The sequence below is a fragment of the Coffea eugenioides genome, chromosome 6 (assembly GCF_003713205.1).
Source record: "Coffea eugenioides isolate CCC68of chromosome 6, Ceug_1.0, whole genome shotgun sequence".
NCBI classification, from domain to species: domain Eukaryota; kingdom Viridiplantae; phylum Streptophyta; class Magnoliopsida; order Gentianales; family Rubiaceae; genus Coffea; species Coffea eugenioides.
The window spans coordinates 18,214,854-18,232,427 of record NC_040040.1 but is presented as its reverse complement, the minus strand read 5'-3'; the positions used below and the strand labels follow the sequence as shown (position 1 = coordinate 18,232,427).

General features: G+C 32.4%; 1 protein-coding gene across 1 annotated transcript; it reads right to left on the bottom strand.

Moving 5' to 3' along the window:
* Positions 1 to 15,975: 15,975 nt before the first annotated feature.
* On the bottom strand, positions 15,976 to 17,247 carry LOC113775931 (protein MIZU-KUSSEI 1). The gene has a single exon (XM_027320985.1). The coding sequence runs from the start codon at positions 17,082 to 17,084 to the stop codon at positions 16,269 to 16,271; it is 816 nt and encodes a 271-aa protein (XP_027176786.1). The 5' UTR covers positions 17,085 to 17,247; the 3' UTR covers positions 15,976 to 16,268.
* Positions 17,248 to 17,574: the final 327 nt, after the last annotated feature.

Here is a 17,574-nt window from a genome sequence, read left to right as displayed (position 1 = left end):
GATTCCATCTTATTTATGCTAAATTTCCAGCACTCTTAAAAGAATTGATTTCAAACAATCTAGGAAGTATGTTTCAATTCGGTGTATAATTTGTCAAAAATTTGAAGTTTATCTTAAAGTATAGTTAAGAGTGTTTTAGTCACTTTGGTGGAATAATTAATGATTTACCACCCTCTAATTCTTTTTTTGTGTATTTTTCAGTCATTGAAACCTGAATGTTAGTTTTGTTTTTTTGTTTTTGTAAAAGGCATGTAGTAAAGAGCAAACAGAAAATATACACGAAACCTAGAGGTGGCAATATGGATAACTGGTTCATAATTGGTTTTGAATTAATGGATGATGGATGAAATTTATCCAATCCATTTAGATCCATTTAATAAAAGGATTAATAAAAACTAATTATCCATTTATAATCCATTTAAATAATTCTATCAAGACCAAAGCAGTATCAAAATAAGCATGGTGAACACAAATTCCTACAAACCACTTGATCACTAAAGTGCAAGTTAGATAGCTTCAGAATTCTATTTTAAGAGTATTCTGCTTGATACTCTTAAGATCAGATTGAACGCAAATAAAGAGCCAACCACTTAAAAAGGGATTTACATGTTTACACAGGGGCCAAAAAAAAACAAAACATAATTTCAGGCAAATAGGAGTCTAGCTCAAGCCCAAATTCCAAATCCCAAAACCACCGGAGAAAATGACGAGAGCCGTACACGAGATTAAATATTTTTCACTAGCTATTGCGTCTAAATAGAGTTAGCAGATATTCGACAGACAGGATAGCAACCACAAGTCTATGCACTGAACATGGAAGCTGTGGTTGCAAATGGGCAGCAATTTGCAAACTTCACCGATCTTGAAAGCTCTCCAAGCACACAACACATTCTTTGTGGGGCTCTTCTTGTACAGGAAGATGAGTATTTATAGAAATGTCACATGCGTATTAGCTGTTTGGGAGAATGACTATTTGAAAGATGAGTTTTTATAGTTGGGTTCTCTGCTTGGAATTGAGTTGAAAAACATGCAACAAGAAATATATGGTTTTTAGTCATTCCGTTTCTTTTATTTGGTTTTTAAGTAAATGGATATATATGGTTTTCGGTGAATAATCCATATAAATCCATTTAATTTAATGGTTATACTTTGATCAACCATTTAAAACCAATACCATAAATGGATAATTCAAATCCATTTAATTATGGATTATATGGATGGATAAATGGATCTCAATCCAAATTGCCACCTCTAACTAAACCTTTTGACTTTGATTTTAAGTTTAACTCATTAGACTTGGTAATAGGTTCAATCACATAACATATTGAACAATTGAGAATAAAAATGTTATTACCGAATCACTCAAAAAAAAAAAATCTTTTTTGGATTCAACTAAATTTTAAGGCTAATCATTTTTTTATAACTTCCACATTTTATCTTTTCACATCATCCTTGTAGCTAAATCCTTCGACTCTAATCGAATATAAGAAAGCATCACAATTCTTTCTCTAAAATAAAAAATTCCTCCTGCAACTACGAAAAGGGATGTCATATCTATCTAGTGTGAACAAGAGTGTTGGAAATAATGGTATGGAAGGCGAAGAGGTTTCGCATTTCCTACGTTCACTGTGGAATTCATTCCGTGCGAATGAGAATGTTGGAGATGATGATATCGAAGTTGAAGAGCAACTGGTAATCCTTCACTTCGTGTTTCCTGTTTAAACACTATAACGTTGTAATAGTTCACTTTGACATTCAACATTATGATTATTGAAATTTATCTCAATTATGTTAATTGATGAATTTCCTTGAATCCCTTTTTGTGTGTTTCAAAATTTCCCTTGTAGACTAGAACCACAACTACCAAAACTCATTTGACATGCAAGTACATGTTTTCAATTATGTATTTTAGTGTTATGTTTTCATAGATACATCCTATTCTAACTCTAGCTTCATTAATTTTCAAATTTATAAATAAATGTTATTGCAGCAACATGTTCTGGAAGCTGCAACTGGATACTTCTAATTCAACCAATTGATGGCACATAGACATGAGGAGGTTGCTAGTCGAATCAGCTATTTGCAGGGATTCCTAATCATAACAACCTAAATGAGTTGCATTTGAACATCCTGCTTGGTGACATTAATGTTGAGTTAGAGAAGTATGTGACTGTATTCTAAACTAATCTCGATGTAGCAATATTTTGGACCATCTGCCAATGAGTTAAATTTTGTAGACTAAACTAGTAGGTAATTTCTTTTGTCCATGAAAAACTATCTTTTGAAAAGAAAACTTTAAATTGACAAGTATCTTGCCCAAAAAAAAAAGAAAGAAAAAAAAAAGGAGGATCTACAGAGATAAATTAATCTTTCTTCTTTGTGTGCATAGCATGTGTAGCTTAATAAACATGCAAAAAATGAGATTGTAAATGTCAACAGGTGTCTGTTTTCTTTTTTCTATGTTATTGGTCCCAAAGTTGCATTTCTTTAGAATCATTCTTATGTTTTTAGTTCTTTGGTTACATGGAAATTATCTTGTTTATCAATTCAAAGAAAATGAATTGGATACACAAGGGATAAGAAAATTGAATAAAGTTGGTCTGGGAAATGCCAAATGATTACTGCTAGAGGATAAAGGTATTAAAATTTGAACATTACGTCATAAAACTCTGTTTATAGTACTTGTCTTCAATCTGTAGTTTTGTATGTGCCACATAGATATAATCAAAATTCTAAGAGAAGCTCGTACATATATTTTAAAACATTTAAAAGTCATGACACAATATTTAAAAATTTTAGTTTTCATAGTCAATTTTTAAAAATTTCTTGATTTTATTCTTGTTAATTATTCTTTTTTTAACAAATATTCTACTGTAGTTGTGGGGTCCAAAAATTCAACTAATTCAAATATTGGCGTAGCGATATGTTACTAACTTATGGACAAGGGGCACGGACGGTTGCAGGTGCAACTGTTCCCAACGGTTTTGGCTATTTTCAACAGCGCATAACTTTGGTTGCATACGGCGTAACTTTGTTTGCACAACGTGTAACTTTAGTATAAAATTTTATGGATCCCACACACGGTGTGAAAATCGATGTATAACTTGTGATCTGAATCACACAATTTGTTGAGTCCAAATCATGGGCATTAACCGCTCCTGCCCCGTTTCCTAAACTTATATACGGTACTAAAGTGTTAGAATTGATAGCTTCATGATGGAAATTATAATTAATTCCTTTCTGTTGTCTGTTTCGTGACAGTTTGAACCTTTTATCGTCAGTATACTTTTCAAGGACAGTCAGTTCTAATTGGGCCACAATAAGTGTACTTTAGGTCATCCATAATTACATCGGCCTCACTTCAAAATAGGCCAATGTTGGGCCTATTTATTGTCAGGTCGAAGTTTATGTTAAATGTAGCCCCTTGTTTAGCCAACCAAAATGGTCAAGCTTGGCTCCAGCAGATCCCATAAAGAATGAGGGGATTGGCAGCGGGGCGGGGATGGGATAGAGGATCCGTCCTCATCCCGTCCCATGTTCTAAAATGTCACCCCACGCTCTTTGTATCCTCCATTTTTTTATCCCATTCCTCATGGTGCTCCTATGGTTGTTTACTTAAATTTCTTACTTTTTATTTTGACATTAATTAATTAATTATATATATATAATTAACAACAATATTGTAAATCACTTTTTTATATTCTCATCTAAATATTCAATATGAAATCAAAAGTTAAAATTTGATCTTTTTTAATTCATTTCTCTACTTTTAAAAGCAAATCTAAATTTATAACCATCATATTTGTTTAAACAACTTAGATATGTAAAAACAAATTGAAGTAAACTAAAAATAACCAAATCATTATTTGATCTAAAAATTATAATTTTTTAGCTCTCAAATTATAATAGATATGCTGGGCAAAAAATTATAATAGATATGCATATATTATTGATATGTAGCTATAATCTGTATAGCAAATCTAAACTCACAACCATCATATTTATTTTTATTTTTTGGTAAATAACTTACAATATGTAAAAAGTTCAAGTAAAATAAAAATAATCAAATAATCATTTTATCATAGAAATTATGATATATGCATACATTATTCATATGTAATTATAATGTGTGTGTGTGTGTAGAAAATGATATATAAATACTTATTTTTTTTAACTTTATCTTAATACAGGGAACGGGGATGGGGGTATCCTTCCCGGTCTCTTGCCCCCCTTCCCCCCGCCCTATCCTCGACACCATGACTTTCCCGTAAGGACGCCTGCCCTTGTTGCCATTCCTATATGATTTTTAAATCCCAATATTTGGAATCCTTAATTTGTCGTATATTAAAACTAAACTAATTTTACATTCTAGAGGTGAATATACAAGAGTGGATATCGTTTGTAATAAAATATAAATCACGCAAGTTGTTGGTTAGATTCATTCTTTCCCTATTTTAGTAGTTGTTCGTTCAAAGATAAATGTATGATGTTAGTCATTTTCCCCCTTTTTTGAAGTAAGTAGGGGAAGAATGAAATTTAAGAAGTGGAGAAGAGAATGAGAAATCAAATCCAGGACTTAATTTTCAGGACATCAATTTTAGCTACTAAATGAAAGCCTTCTTAGTCAATGTTAGTATCCTACATTAAAGAGAAACATATCCCAATGGCAAAATTAAATAGTACACAGTGTTATTTTATTTCATGGATTAATACAATGGTGAGGAAAAAAATAATAGATGCCATGGCCGTTGCAGCTCTAGCGAGGGGTCTAACAAATGATATTCTACAAGTTGTTTGATTTCTTCGATTATGATCATTGCATATTGCTGATGCAGCAGATCTTGATAATAATGTTGTAGCTCATCCATAATGCAGTGAGTTGCCGAACAAAGACATTGGCTAGAATGGGAAAGAATCACGACTGTCACCGGGATTCTGAATGACAAATTATGGCCAGATGATAGATTTTAGGGTTATTATCACTTTACCCCCTTAAATAATAACACTACTATCAGTTTACCCCCTAACGTTATCTTTTAGTTACTTTACCCCCATAAGTAATTCAACTCAACATGTTAAGAAATTTTGGACAAAAATACCCTTTTATTTTATAGCATTACTACATTGTTATTATCACTTTATTCGTTTAGATTATAGTGATACAATTACTTTAGTTCTTAACATTATTTTCTAGGCATTTTGCTTCATCGTTAATCTAACTAGTATGGTCAGAAAATTTTAAATATATTTACCCTTGTTTATATATAATTAAAAATAAAAAAGTTGGAATGGTTATTCTTTCTTTTTTTTTACTTTAAGAGATCGAAAAACATAAAAATAGAAGGGTTTTCTCAAATTTCTTTTTTTTCACATTTATTAATACTAGGAAAAGAAAAGGAGATAGGAAAGAAGAAGACAAAAAATTAGATTTTACAAAAAAAGAAAATAAGAAAAGTCTAACATTAGCGTATTACTTTAAGATTGTCGAGATTAGGATTGGAATTTGGTGGTAAACAAAAAAGTGAAATAATTTTAAAATAATAAAAGTATTTAATTCTTTTTTATTTGTAATTTTTTTTAAAAAAATTGAGCTCTCTCTCTCCCTCTCTCCCTCCCCCTCACCTCTCTATCTTTTTAGTTTTTTTCAATATTAATAAGATTGCTAAGAAGAAAGAAATTAATACTTTGACTTTTTTTCTTGATACTAAAAAGGAGAAGAGTCACTCTAAATTTTTTATTATTTTTGTTATGCAAAGATGAGGGTATTTTCTTCTAAAATTTTTTAACTTGCTAAGTTGGTTTAATGGTAGGATAAATTGTCTAAAAAATAACTCTAGAGGGTAAATTAATAATGAGACTATATTTTATGGGGGTAAATTGATAATAATTTTAAGGTTTAAACATGTCTTTTCACTTTAATTAACAAACTCCATTAAATTTGACCGTTAGTCTTGGGGGTAAAGTGACTAAAAGATAACGTTAAGGGGAAAATTGATAGTAGTACCAAACGTTAAGGGGGTAAAGTGATAATAACCCTAGATTTTACATAAGCCAATTATCCGACATGCCAATTTCTTTATATTTTTGGACTCCAAACTCAATTAGCTTCAGTTATCAACCCTACTTTTTGGGGTCATGGATCTTTTGATATACACTAATGTGTAACACTCATGTTATACACCCTGATGCATTGATATATGTCATTCTTAAGATTTAACTTAATTAGGGGGAGGGGAGAATCATTCAAAATGTCCTTCACATTTCATCATATGAATTTTTTCATTCTTCACTTTTAAAATGAAAACTTTACATTCCTTACAAAATTAAGTCAGTAAAATTTGATCCCAACCTAGATTTTTTTATGACCTTTTACCTTAAATCCATTACGTGATCCATGCATGATCATTTTTTAAGGGCAAAAAAGTTAGATCCCATTTATAGTTAATCAAATGATCCAATCTATGTTTATTTTTGTCTCTAAAAGGGTGAGATTTGACCTGAATCTTATTCATTTTTCCTAAAAAGATGGGATCTGATTTAATTCATGTTCATTTTTGCTACTAAAAAAGTGGGATCTCACTTTTGTACATTAAAAAATGACTGCATGTGATTCATGTAGTAATTTCAAGCTAAAAAGTGATTAAATATTTAGGTTGAGGCTAATTTTACTGTCTTGAATTTGTAAAGGACGTAAAGTTAATATTTTTAAAATGAGGGACTAAAAAATTCATTTCACAAAATATGATGGACGTTTTGAAAGATTTTCCCTAATTAGGGATATAATTATGATCGATTTAAAGATATAGATATCCACATATTAAAGTGTGCAACATAAATGCTATACCTCATTTTACATTTGAAGACCTGTTGCCTCTTTATGGTGTTAACATTATGATTGTTCTTTACTTTCGGCAGCTCGTAATTATTCAATCTCTAAGATTAAAAAGTATAACATATGGATCAATTAATGTTTGGGGTCTTTTTTTTATCTTTTACTACAAGTAGTTGATTAACCCTAATTTTCCACGATCTATCTACTTGTATTGGTTTTATTTGTACTTTTTTTTTTTGGTAATTGAGAAGTCTTGAATATAGGACCTCCTACTTACAATCATTTTTATCTTACCATCCAATCCAATCCTCCCTCTGATTTTATTTGTCCTTGATTAAATATAAGCTATAATTTGATCGTCAATACTTATAGCACTTTGCAATATAACATTAATTTTTTTTGTTATAACATATAGGTCGTGATAACTTGTTAATTAGTAAAAATTAAAAAGTAAATATACCACAATAAAAATGAAAAAAATAAGTTAAAGTAAATTTAAAAAATTCATTGTAAGTGTACACATAATAATAACAAAAGGAAGTAACTAGTGGCACAAGAGAGGATGGAAAAAGCAGAAATAAAAAAGAAAAAGATAACAAGACTACTTTAGTCCAAAAATATAAATATAGTTACACATATATATGCTCAAGCATGCATATATTTAAGGTGGATTCCTTTTTTGTCAACAAAATATTTAGGTAGTTTTGATTTCGGTCATAACTGTGGATCAGAATAAGCTCCATAGACCAAAATAAACTTCCAAAATCATAATTCGTGGTACTTATAAATTACTTACCAACATAACTTACATAATGAGTGACATATCCAAGAGAAATAATTAGGACCACTCTTTTATAAAACTGACAGTGCATATAATAGTGTTGGATATATCATGTATGCAAAAATTAAAATTAAAATTCAATTTAGAATTAGGTGACATGCATTCATTCCACTAACATATAAAACATCAACGTATATAAGATTGACTCAAATAACTACTGGTATGACCTGTCCTTACTTGCTCAAAATTATTTAATCTCACCAACTCTTTTGAAACTAAAAGTTGTCATGAAATGTTTTAGTTTAGTTTCAATTTGTTTTAAATTTGTAAAGATTAATTCTTCACTTAAGATCTTTTAACATCTTAATAATGTTAGAAAATTTTAATACATACTACGCTTTTACTTTTCTTGATTAGTGGCTTGTTCACCAAACTGATTAAGGCCCTACATAAATATTTGTTTTTTTAGTCTCGAGTACAACTGACCAATGCTGGGCCACGTCTTCAAATATCTCACAGCCACCAATCTTATTTATTTGATGTCTTTTGCCAGAAAAGATGCTTTGACTAAGCGCTTTAAAGTAAACAAGCTTATGTCTTTTGCATTATCTTCTAGTGCTTAGTTAAAAAAAAAAAGGTAAAGGGTTCAGAATGGAGAATTGGAGAAGTTTGAATAGTGTGAGTTTGTGAATAATGTGGTAGAGTAATTAATTTACAATGTGCACATAATCATAAATACTAAGATTTGTTTTTTATTGAGACCATTTTACCCTTCTAAATTAGTTTATAAAAGGAATTAAAAAAATTGATTACTATGAATCAATACCACAAATTGAGGGTAGGGCTCAGGAATTATATTGTATGTGTATTAATACCACCTATATATATGCTCTAAGCATGCATATATCAAAGGTGCAAGTGATGAGGGCATGTCCTTGCTTGCTCAAATATAGTTAATCTCACTGATTTGAAACTAAAAACTGTCATGAAGTGTTTTAGGTTACCTTTAATTTTTTTTTTCTTTTAAACTAATTTAACATTTGAAAAGGTGAAATATTCCACTGCAGGAATTTTGACAATATATTTTAAATTGAAAAAAATTCTTATTATCAACAAATACACCTTTATCGTTAACTAGATTTTAAAATTCACTTTTCTCTATTAGTGGCTTGTTTACTGAAGTGATTAAGGCCCTACACAAATGTTTGTTTTAGTCTTTCAGTGTAACTGACCTGCTGAGCCACATCTCAAAATATCTCACAACCAACAATCTTATTAATTACTTTTACGTCTTTTGGCTGGACAGATACTTAATTTGGCCTAAGTGCTTAGAATAAACTAGCTTATGTATTTGGCATTATCTTCTTGTGATTAGTATCTCATTAGAGAATCTAATCCATAAAATTTTTCCCCACCAAGAAATGCACACGACTTAAAAAAAGAAGAAAAAGCCCTTTCCTCTATACCATTTTCCAAGGGATGGAAGAAAATTATATGTGCTTTTGGTTGCCAGCCTAAAAGTAGGAAGAACTTGATAATGCATGTGCATATACTGCATGAAACTCTTGACCATATCGAGTAAATAATGAGTAATTGGTTGAAATTAGTACTATCTTTTTATTGTTGCTAATAGTAAAAATTGGAACATGGTGGCCTCGTTCATGAGTCAAAGATTGACGGGGCGGTGGCTTTTGGTACCTTCAGTTGGTTATGAAGATGAGTCAAAGGTAAAGAACAAAGATGAGAAATTAAAGGGAAAAAAAAAGAGAAGAAAAACATACAATACTGACATTCTCTGCTTGGTGCTTAGTTACAGTCTAGCATGAATATGCATGTTAGAGCATTGGAAACTATGAATTCTTAATTTCTGTTTTCTGTCTTACACTACTGCTCTCTCTAAATCTCAAATCCTTACTTACCTCCCGATTTTTTTTTATTTTATGTTTTTTGGTCCTTCCAAACTTGTATTATAGAATCTTCACTATATATCAATTGAGCACTTAAGTAATATTAACTTTTAAACGGCCCCATTGAACACCAAAGATTACTAATTTTGCCCCCTGGAAACTCCACAAATTGAAAGCACTAGTCTTTAAAATGCTGACTCAAAGTAAAAGCATCTGGAGGATTCAAAATAGGAAGAGTTATGCCCTCGGGGCTTGGTCTAGTGGCATGGGGCTGCTGAGGATGGGGTGTTGTCTCTAGGGGATTAGTCTACGGGGTCCACTTCCTGTCCCATAAGAATCTACTTGTCAAGATTGAGACATAGGTCCTATTTGATAACTCAATTTTGCACTTAAATTTAATAAATTCAGATCTTAATAAGCTATTCACTTATCACTTAATGTAATATATACTCAACAGTATCAAATTTAGTACTTAGCTATTCACTAATTTAATGAATTCAGATTTCAATTTTCAATTTTCAAACTTCAGTTTTATCAAACACACCCATAGTACTTATTTATCCTAATCCAAGGGCCTGCAGGTTGATCTGTAAAGTTTATCAAGAAAATAATATTAAGAACTAGTCTTAATTAGAATCAACCCTCTATAATTAATCTTTCAAATAATCATATGTACTAGGTGTACGTCTGCAAAACTCTTGCTTATATATAGACATCTACATATGCATACATGCATCCATGTACGTGTTTTGCACACACACACGCAGAGTGATATGTTTGTTGTGTCTTTCCCTCCAAATCTTGGAGCCAGTTCTTAGAAGTACTATTGTATGTAATTAGTTGGCTGATATTTCCATAAGTATCCTCACCAAGAAATGCTTACGACTTAGATATTTTTGTCACGATTTTTAGCAAAATCTTCTCACATTGATCCGATCTGAATAAGCATATGTTCTACATATCAGAGATCCCACAGGACAAATGACAAATATTCAATTTCCATGTGCTTTTCTGGCTCCCGCCCCAGTTAAGCTCAATAACTACTTATCCACTGCATTGGAAACTATGAAAATGTAGTTTCCTTTTTCTGTCAGCACTAGGAATATTCAATACTTATTACACCATTCGATAATTTTTTTTGGCCTTTCGAACTTGCACCACAATATTTTCATCATCAACTGAGTACTCAATCAATATTAACTTTTCAATGGCTCCATTTGAACACCAAAGATTACTAATCGTGGGCTCCCTGCCAACTCCACAAATTGGAAGCATTTTATCTCTAAAATGCTCATTTAAAGTAAAACATTCGGAGGATTGAAAATTGGAACAGTTGTCTTGATTAACCAATTCACATATTAGTCTGCTAAGCTGAACTAGGTAAAATACTTCTCTGAATTCTGACTTCCTTCTAGGCTTCCTTCTAGGCATAACATCTACCGTTCAAGATTCAGACACAGTACTACTTTATCCTAACATCCTACCGTCTGCAGGTTGATCCCTAAAGTTTATTGACAAAACCTTAATAAGGATTGCTCATAATTAATTAGAGTCAACCCTTTATAATTAACTTTTCAAATAATCATATTAGGTCTATGCCTACAAACTCTTTCATATATATATACATACCTATATATACAAGCATGCATGTCTTTCGTTTTCACACACACACACACACTCACATACATAGATATTTGTTGTGTCTTTACCTAATCTTGAAGCCAGATCTTAATACTATCTTATGGAATTAGTTGGCTGATATTTCCATAAGTATCTCAAACTGATGTTTCTCAAACTATCTCTGTCAAATATCAGTGGAGCCAATGCTCCGAGCTACAGCTACTCATCTTGCTTAATAATTTTACAATTGTTTAATTATGGAATTGCCTTAATTATGCATGCAAGAGAATAAGCTGGTATGAAGATGACAAATTAATTATATTTGTATGTGGTCTTTACATGCCCGGCCCTGTGACTTGCTGCCCACCATTGTCACTAGCTATATCCCTATTAGGGTTTAAATAGTTAGCCCACTTCATGCCAACTATATATATATGCATATGAATATACAATGACACACAGCACACAAAGCACAACTGCCTCCCCACCATAATGGCTCTTTCTTTTTTCTTTTATCTTTTTTTTTTTTTACCCTTTTTTGGGATTAGTAAGGATAGCTCTTTCTCTTTGACCCTTTAGTATTCATTTATATGTTGTTAAAGTTTTGACTTACCATGGGATCTTAGTTGTCTTGAAAATGCTAGTAATTTTTAAAACATTAAAAAGAATTGAGGTACAAATGTAGCTACTAGAGATGGTAATGACGGGTAATAACAATTAAAAAGATGCATTTGGGAAGGACATAGATGTATAGTTTCTGCAAATTTTTATGCTTTTTAGACTTTCACTATATACTTGCCATTTGTGTATTACAATGTATCCACTATCTTTTTCTTTCTTCTTCTTTTTTTTTTTTGCTTAGTGCATTTACATAATTTAAAAGCAATCTATTTCTTGTTTGGTGCCTTTTTTTAATCTAATAAATGCAAGTTTTATTTCCGCTTGATGGCCAATATAGAGCTAATTGGAAGCTGGCCTTCCATGCTGCAGCTTAATTAATCAAGCACTTATTGTTATTTTTTCAAATAAAAAATTGATTGAAAAAGTATATCAATTATGTCGGCATCAAGTATAAAAGATGAGGATGAATTTTTCGAGATGTGAAAGTTTTTTTTTTTTTGTTGATAAATGAATTTTCTAATTCATTCTCATAAATCTACATTAATGGCAGAAAATACATCAAACAAATTAACATGTAATAGAAATAACAGTGTTGCAATTTAACAGGTACATTAGATCTGAAAAATTAAAAATTAGATCTCAAAAAATAAAATGATAGCATCATGAAACTCCAAAATATCTTTTAAATAAATAAATAGCTCTAGTTCCATTCTATGCATGTTTTGAACTGCTAGATCTAATATGAAACAAATTTGGTCCAAGGAAAAAATTAGATTTTGACATAACAAATTCAAGAATTTTTAGATTTGACTGATAAAATCTGAGAAATCTTAGATCTAATGAGAGAAATAACAAACAATGAGAAAAAACCCCTCACAAGAAAATTCTAAGAGAGAACAAATCTTCCACTAGAAAAATCTAGGAGAGATGAGGCTCAAGCATATGATATAATTTCATTATGTCGGTCAATTTCTTATCGGAAAATCGCACAAACTAATGATATCTGACATTTTTGCTTTTAGAATTTTTAGTTCCCTACACATTAGTAGTGAATTATTTTGGCCCCCACATTTTAAAATTGTAGTATTTTGGTCATAAACTCCATCATCTGTCTAATTTTCCACTTGAAAATACATGGATATATCTTTATTTTATTTTATTTCATTCATTTATTTATTTATTTTTGTCATGAATCACATATCAATTGACTAAAATTTTGGAAGCAAAAATGGAACCACGGTGCAACTTTTTTCACATGCCCTCAAACCAATGAGCAGCCTCAACCTTTCCCTCTCATGCTTCCTATTTTGCCCATAAGTCATTGGACATGATGTTTTTGTACTTTTTTCAGGCAAAAAATGTACTGGAGATGGACTTTGGAACTCAAGCGCAACGTTTTAAAATGTAAGGGATCAAAATGCTTCATTTTAAATATAAAGTACTGCAAAATTAAAGGCCATATGGTGATCATAACAAACTCATATATACATGTGAATATGTTTTTGCAGAAATAACAGTACTGATCATATCGTAGAAACTTAAATCGTCTGTAAATCAATACAATTCCAATACACTATGGTCTGCAGATGATAAAGCTGATTGGGTGCTTTAATCAAAGGTTGAATGAGAGATTAATCCAATTGACTTCGATCTCTTGGTTTTTTTCTGTTACACCCCGTGTATTCTTGTGCCTTTTTCCTCACTTTCATTGAATCCAACAAGATCCCAGCAACAATAATGTAACTTTTAGTACACGACCAAGCAATTGGAGTCCTCCATTCCCCTCTGATCCCCACTCTCAATCTCAGTCTCAACATTTATTTTAATCTCACTCTCAATCCCAGCCATACATTTTTATTTATACTAGCGCTTAAGGCACACCATAATGTATATGTGTAATTACCAAAAAATGTATTTATCAAAATTTCTCTTCATAAAGTGGTTTTAGTATACAAAGATGATGAATGTTGAAGGAATATGTGAGAGTTGGTGGAGACAGTTATAATTAATGGGTAATCTCAACGGATCACTATGGTGGGGAAGGTTTTTTTTTTACTTTTTTTTTTGGGGAATAAATAGGAACAAATTTACCCTTGAAATTAATAATAAATAAGGATTTTTAAAAAGTGACATTATGTATTTACACCATGTAGTAACGTTCTCCCTTTGTATATTGCATAGACACTCTTCCTTCAATGCCATTTTTTGACGATGTTGGAATAAGCCGTGGACAAGAGGTGCAAAAACCATGTACTATATTGTTGTGCATAAACCATGTAGTCTTTGTGACACAAAAGTGAATAATAAAACTAATTACCTTCAAAGGAAGCAACAAGCAACTATGTCCTAGGAGGATTGGATTAGATGACAAGGCAAGAGAGGTTGTACACAAAAGATTTTGAATTCAAAATTTTCACTAAAAAAAAAAGAAAATTCCCGTGTCCTATTCACTTTAATTACCTTCAAAATTGCCAAAATAGCATTTAGCTATAAGTACGGGACGAGGAGAGAGTATATATATATATATATATATATAGGTAAGTAATTTACTGGAAAGATTAAAGATTGGCATCCTCCAGTGCAGACATTAAGTGCAAACAATCATGCATTTCTCAAAAGAAATATGGTGATACACAACTCCAATGACAGAAGAAAACCCTAAACTCCAAAGAATCTATCTATAACGTATGGATTGAGTGTCTTCTAAATTAATAACTATTTTGTACATCTAGAATTTACTTGCCTGTGTGACATCTAGAATTTCAATTAAGCAAAAGGGCACCTTGTAAGTTACTGGAAAGGGAGCAAGAAAGAAGAAGAAATAATCAATGTTGAAAGTATACCATTTTGTTGAGATAAACCATAAAGAGTCTTCAGTTTACATCAACAAAATAAATAAATAAATAAATAAATAAAGGGATAAGTAAGACACCAAAAGGAACAAACACAAGCTGGTCCATGTGGGTACCTGAATCACAGATTAAGGGAATAATGCAACCTTTTTACATCACATGTCAAGAAAACTGCACAGTGAAAGTCTTACTGATCAGTGGATCTGGTGTAGGAACTTGATTTCATCTCAAACACAAATAATTAACAAGTCTAGTAGTGCCTTTAGTTTGCACTCACTTTTCTCTTGTGTGGGTCATTATCATGACTCTTTAACGACTAGATACAAACTTTTGATGCATCTAATTCTTGCCATAATGGTAATGCATATGCTCTCTACTATCCTTGTTTATTTTACTACTATTAATTCCTTGAATTTCTGGGCTAGCTCATCTCCAACCACATTAGTTTTAATTTACCTATGGAGCACAAATAATATCATTATGTGCTGACAATCAATCTAATCAAACTCTCAGAAATTAGAGGTTCTAAATTCAAATCACCGATTTCCCTTTCTTAACTCCTTAAATCTCACCTTTTCTTTACTAAAATGCAATTAAAAAAAATGTAATGCTAGATGAGTCTTGGCGGGGCTCCAGACTGTACATTAATTTGTGATAAATTGAAAAACCAGCAAAGAGAAGGAGCCCTTGAAATTCTTAAATTTAAGTAATGTAAAAACTTCTTAGCAGCAGAGCATTATTTTAGCCTAATTAAAGCAGAATAACTTTAACAAAACAGAACGTCTTTTCAGTCACTTTTTCTTTTGGCCTAGAAAGTGGTAGGGGATCTGAGATGAGCAATAGCACCCTAATTGTGGTTTGTAATTTTTATGAGGAGAGTATCATCAGAAACTGGCGATTTTAGCAATAGCTGAGATTTGAGAATTTCACAAGAAATAAGGTATCCAAACTTACGCATCAAACTAATTTCTCAAAAGTTGCTGTTACCATTTTCATCATTTTCGTGATAGATATGACAAAGACAAAATATGTCACATGTCCTGACACATATAAAAACATAAATATATCACAAAGTAGACCATGACCTGCTTTTCATCAAAGTCAATAGTCCTAATGCATAGAACTCCAAAACTATATAGCTTCTATCTTTCTTCCCAAAAAAACTATATAGCTATTTGAGTTAACGCATTCCTCCCAAAGTCATATAAGAGAACTCCATTGAGAATTATATATAGAACCGGCTCGATAGTGATATGAAGAGTATGCAGGCGCTTTAGCTGATGCATCAAGAGGACACTTAGCAGAAACAATACAATAATTGATTAAAGAAACATAATATTAAATTATAAGATCCATACAAAGTCCTATAAAATACTGCATAGCCAATTAATTTACACAAACATCTCAATCTACCGTGACATCTTGTGCCTGCATGCGCAAAGATTTTCTCTGCTACCAAAACCAACCCTTTCTTCCTTCCTCGTTTCATCTAAAAATATGTCCATCACCAAATCAAGAACAGAAAACTGATACATCAAATCCTCACTGATTAAGTAAATTAATGCACAATACAAAGTGGTAGGGTGAATTAACCGAAAACCCATAAAATTCTTTTCCATTATACACCATATAACATTTTTTTTCTCTTTTGGGGTTCAAATCCTAAGCAAAAATATGCTTAGTTCTGGCCCTCCATTCCCATCAGGGTTCATCATGTAGAAAGCTTCCGAGTCACGGCTCCCCACAACTCTTTCAAACCTGGCCCTCATGTACAGCAACTCCCCCTCCGAAGCACTGGCTTTCCGGCCATCCTCCATCAACGGAATAACTCCGGCACCAACTGACACGCTCTGTATGGTGTTAAGCACGTGCCAATCGGAGTCGGAACACGCGCGTGTGAGCGCGTAGCCACATTTTCTACCATTGCAGTACATAGTCCACATTGGTTCACTAACCAGCTTGGTGGACCGGCCACGGGAGGGTACAGTTTTCTCACACTCCAGCGCGATTCGCACTAACCCGGATGACATCTCCTTCACTAAAGTTGCAGTTGAGACCGCTAGTTCGATTATAGAAACCGGTTCTGATCTGGGATTTTCTTGAACTGCGAAGCTAACGTGGCCTCTCCGGTGGCCAAACAACGTTCCCGTGACTTTCCGGCCTAATGAAGGCGTGATCGACAGTTGGGTAGGGATGTTAAGCCATCTGCACGTGGGGAGGATGGCTGGGAAGGAGATTATGTTGAGGAATGACCTAAGAAGAGTTGACAATCCATAACGGGCTTTGTTGAAACGTTGGAAAGAGATAGGGGAGCCACCTCTTCGGACGAGGGATCGATCGGAGAATTCTTCAGAAGGATCAGGGACGAAAGATGATGACCTTAAGTAGTTTGTGGGAATAATGTCTTGTGTACTTCTGCAGCTGCTGGTTCTTGGTAGGGTGTTGACAGCCATTACTTGTCTATTTTTCATGGTTACTGCAGGAAGAATATGGAAAGGCAGAAAGGCAAATTTTTGTGTACAATTTTCTCGACAAATGTGGAGGAAAAACTTTTGGGAGGAATTTAGGGAAAAGGGAGATAAAAATTTGAGCTTTTGTTAAATTTTTGTTATGAAGACAAAACAGAAAAAGAAAGGAAAAAGTGGAAGAGGCCGACAAAGGTGATGATAGTGTTTGAGAGGTGGGAAATATAAAGGGGAACTATGGAGGGTTGTGGTGGTGGTGATGATGCTGATCATTTCATACAGTCATGCCTTATATTTATACTTGCTTTTATACGCAGTTACACGCATAAAATAATGCTATTGATTTGTTAATTCATGATTACATGGTCCTGCTAAGCATCATAAGACTTGCACGTGCAGACTTTGAATCATGAATGACTAAGTTTTAACTCCTAGCGTATAATGTTGTTGCAAAAACTAAGATTGACGTATGTAAATCAAGTTTCTTTCTCTCTAG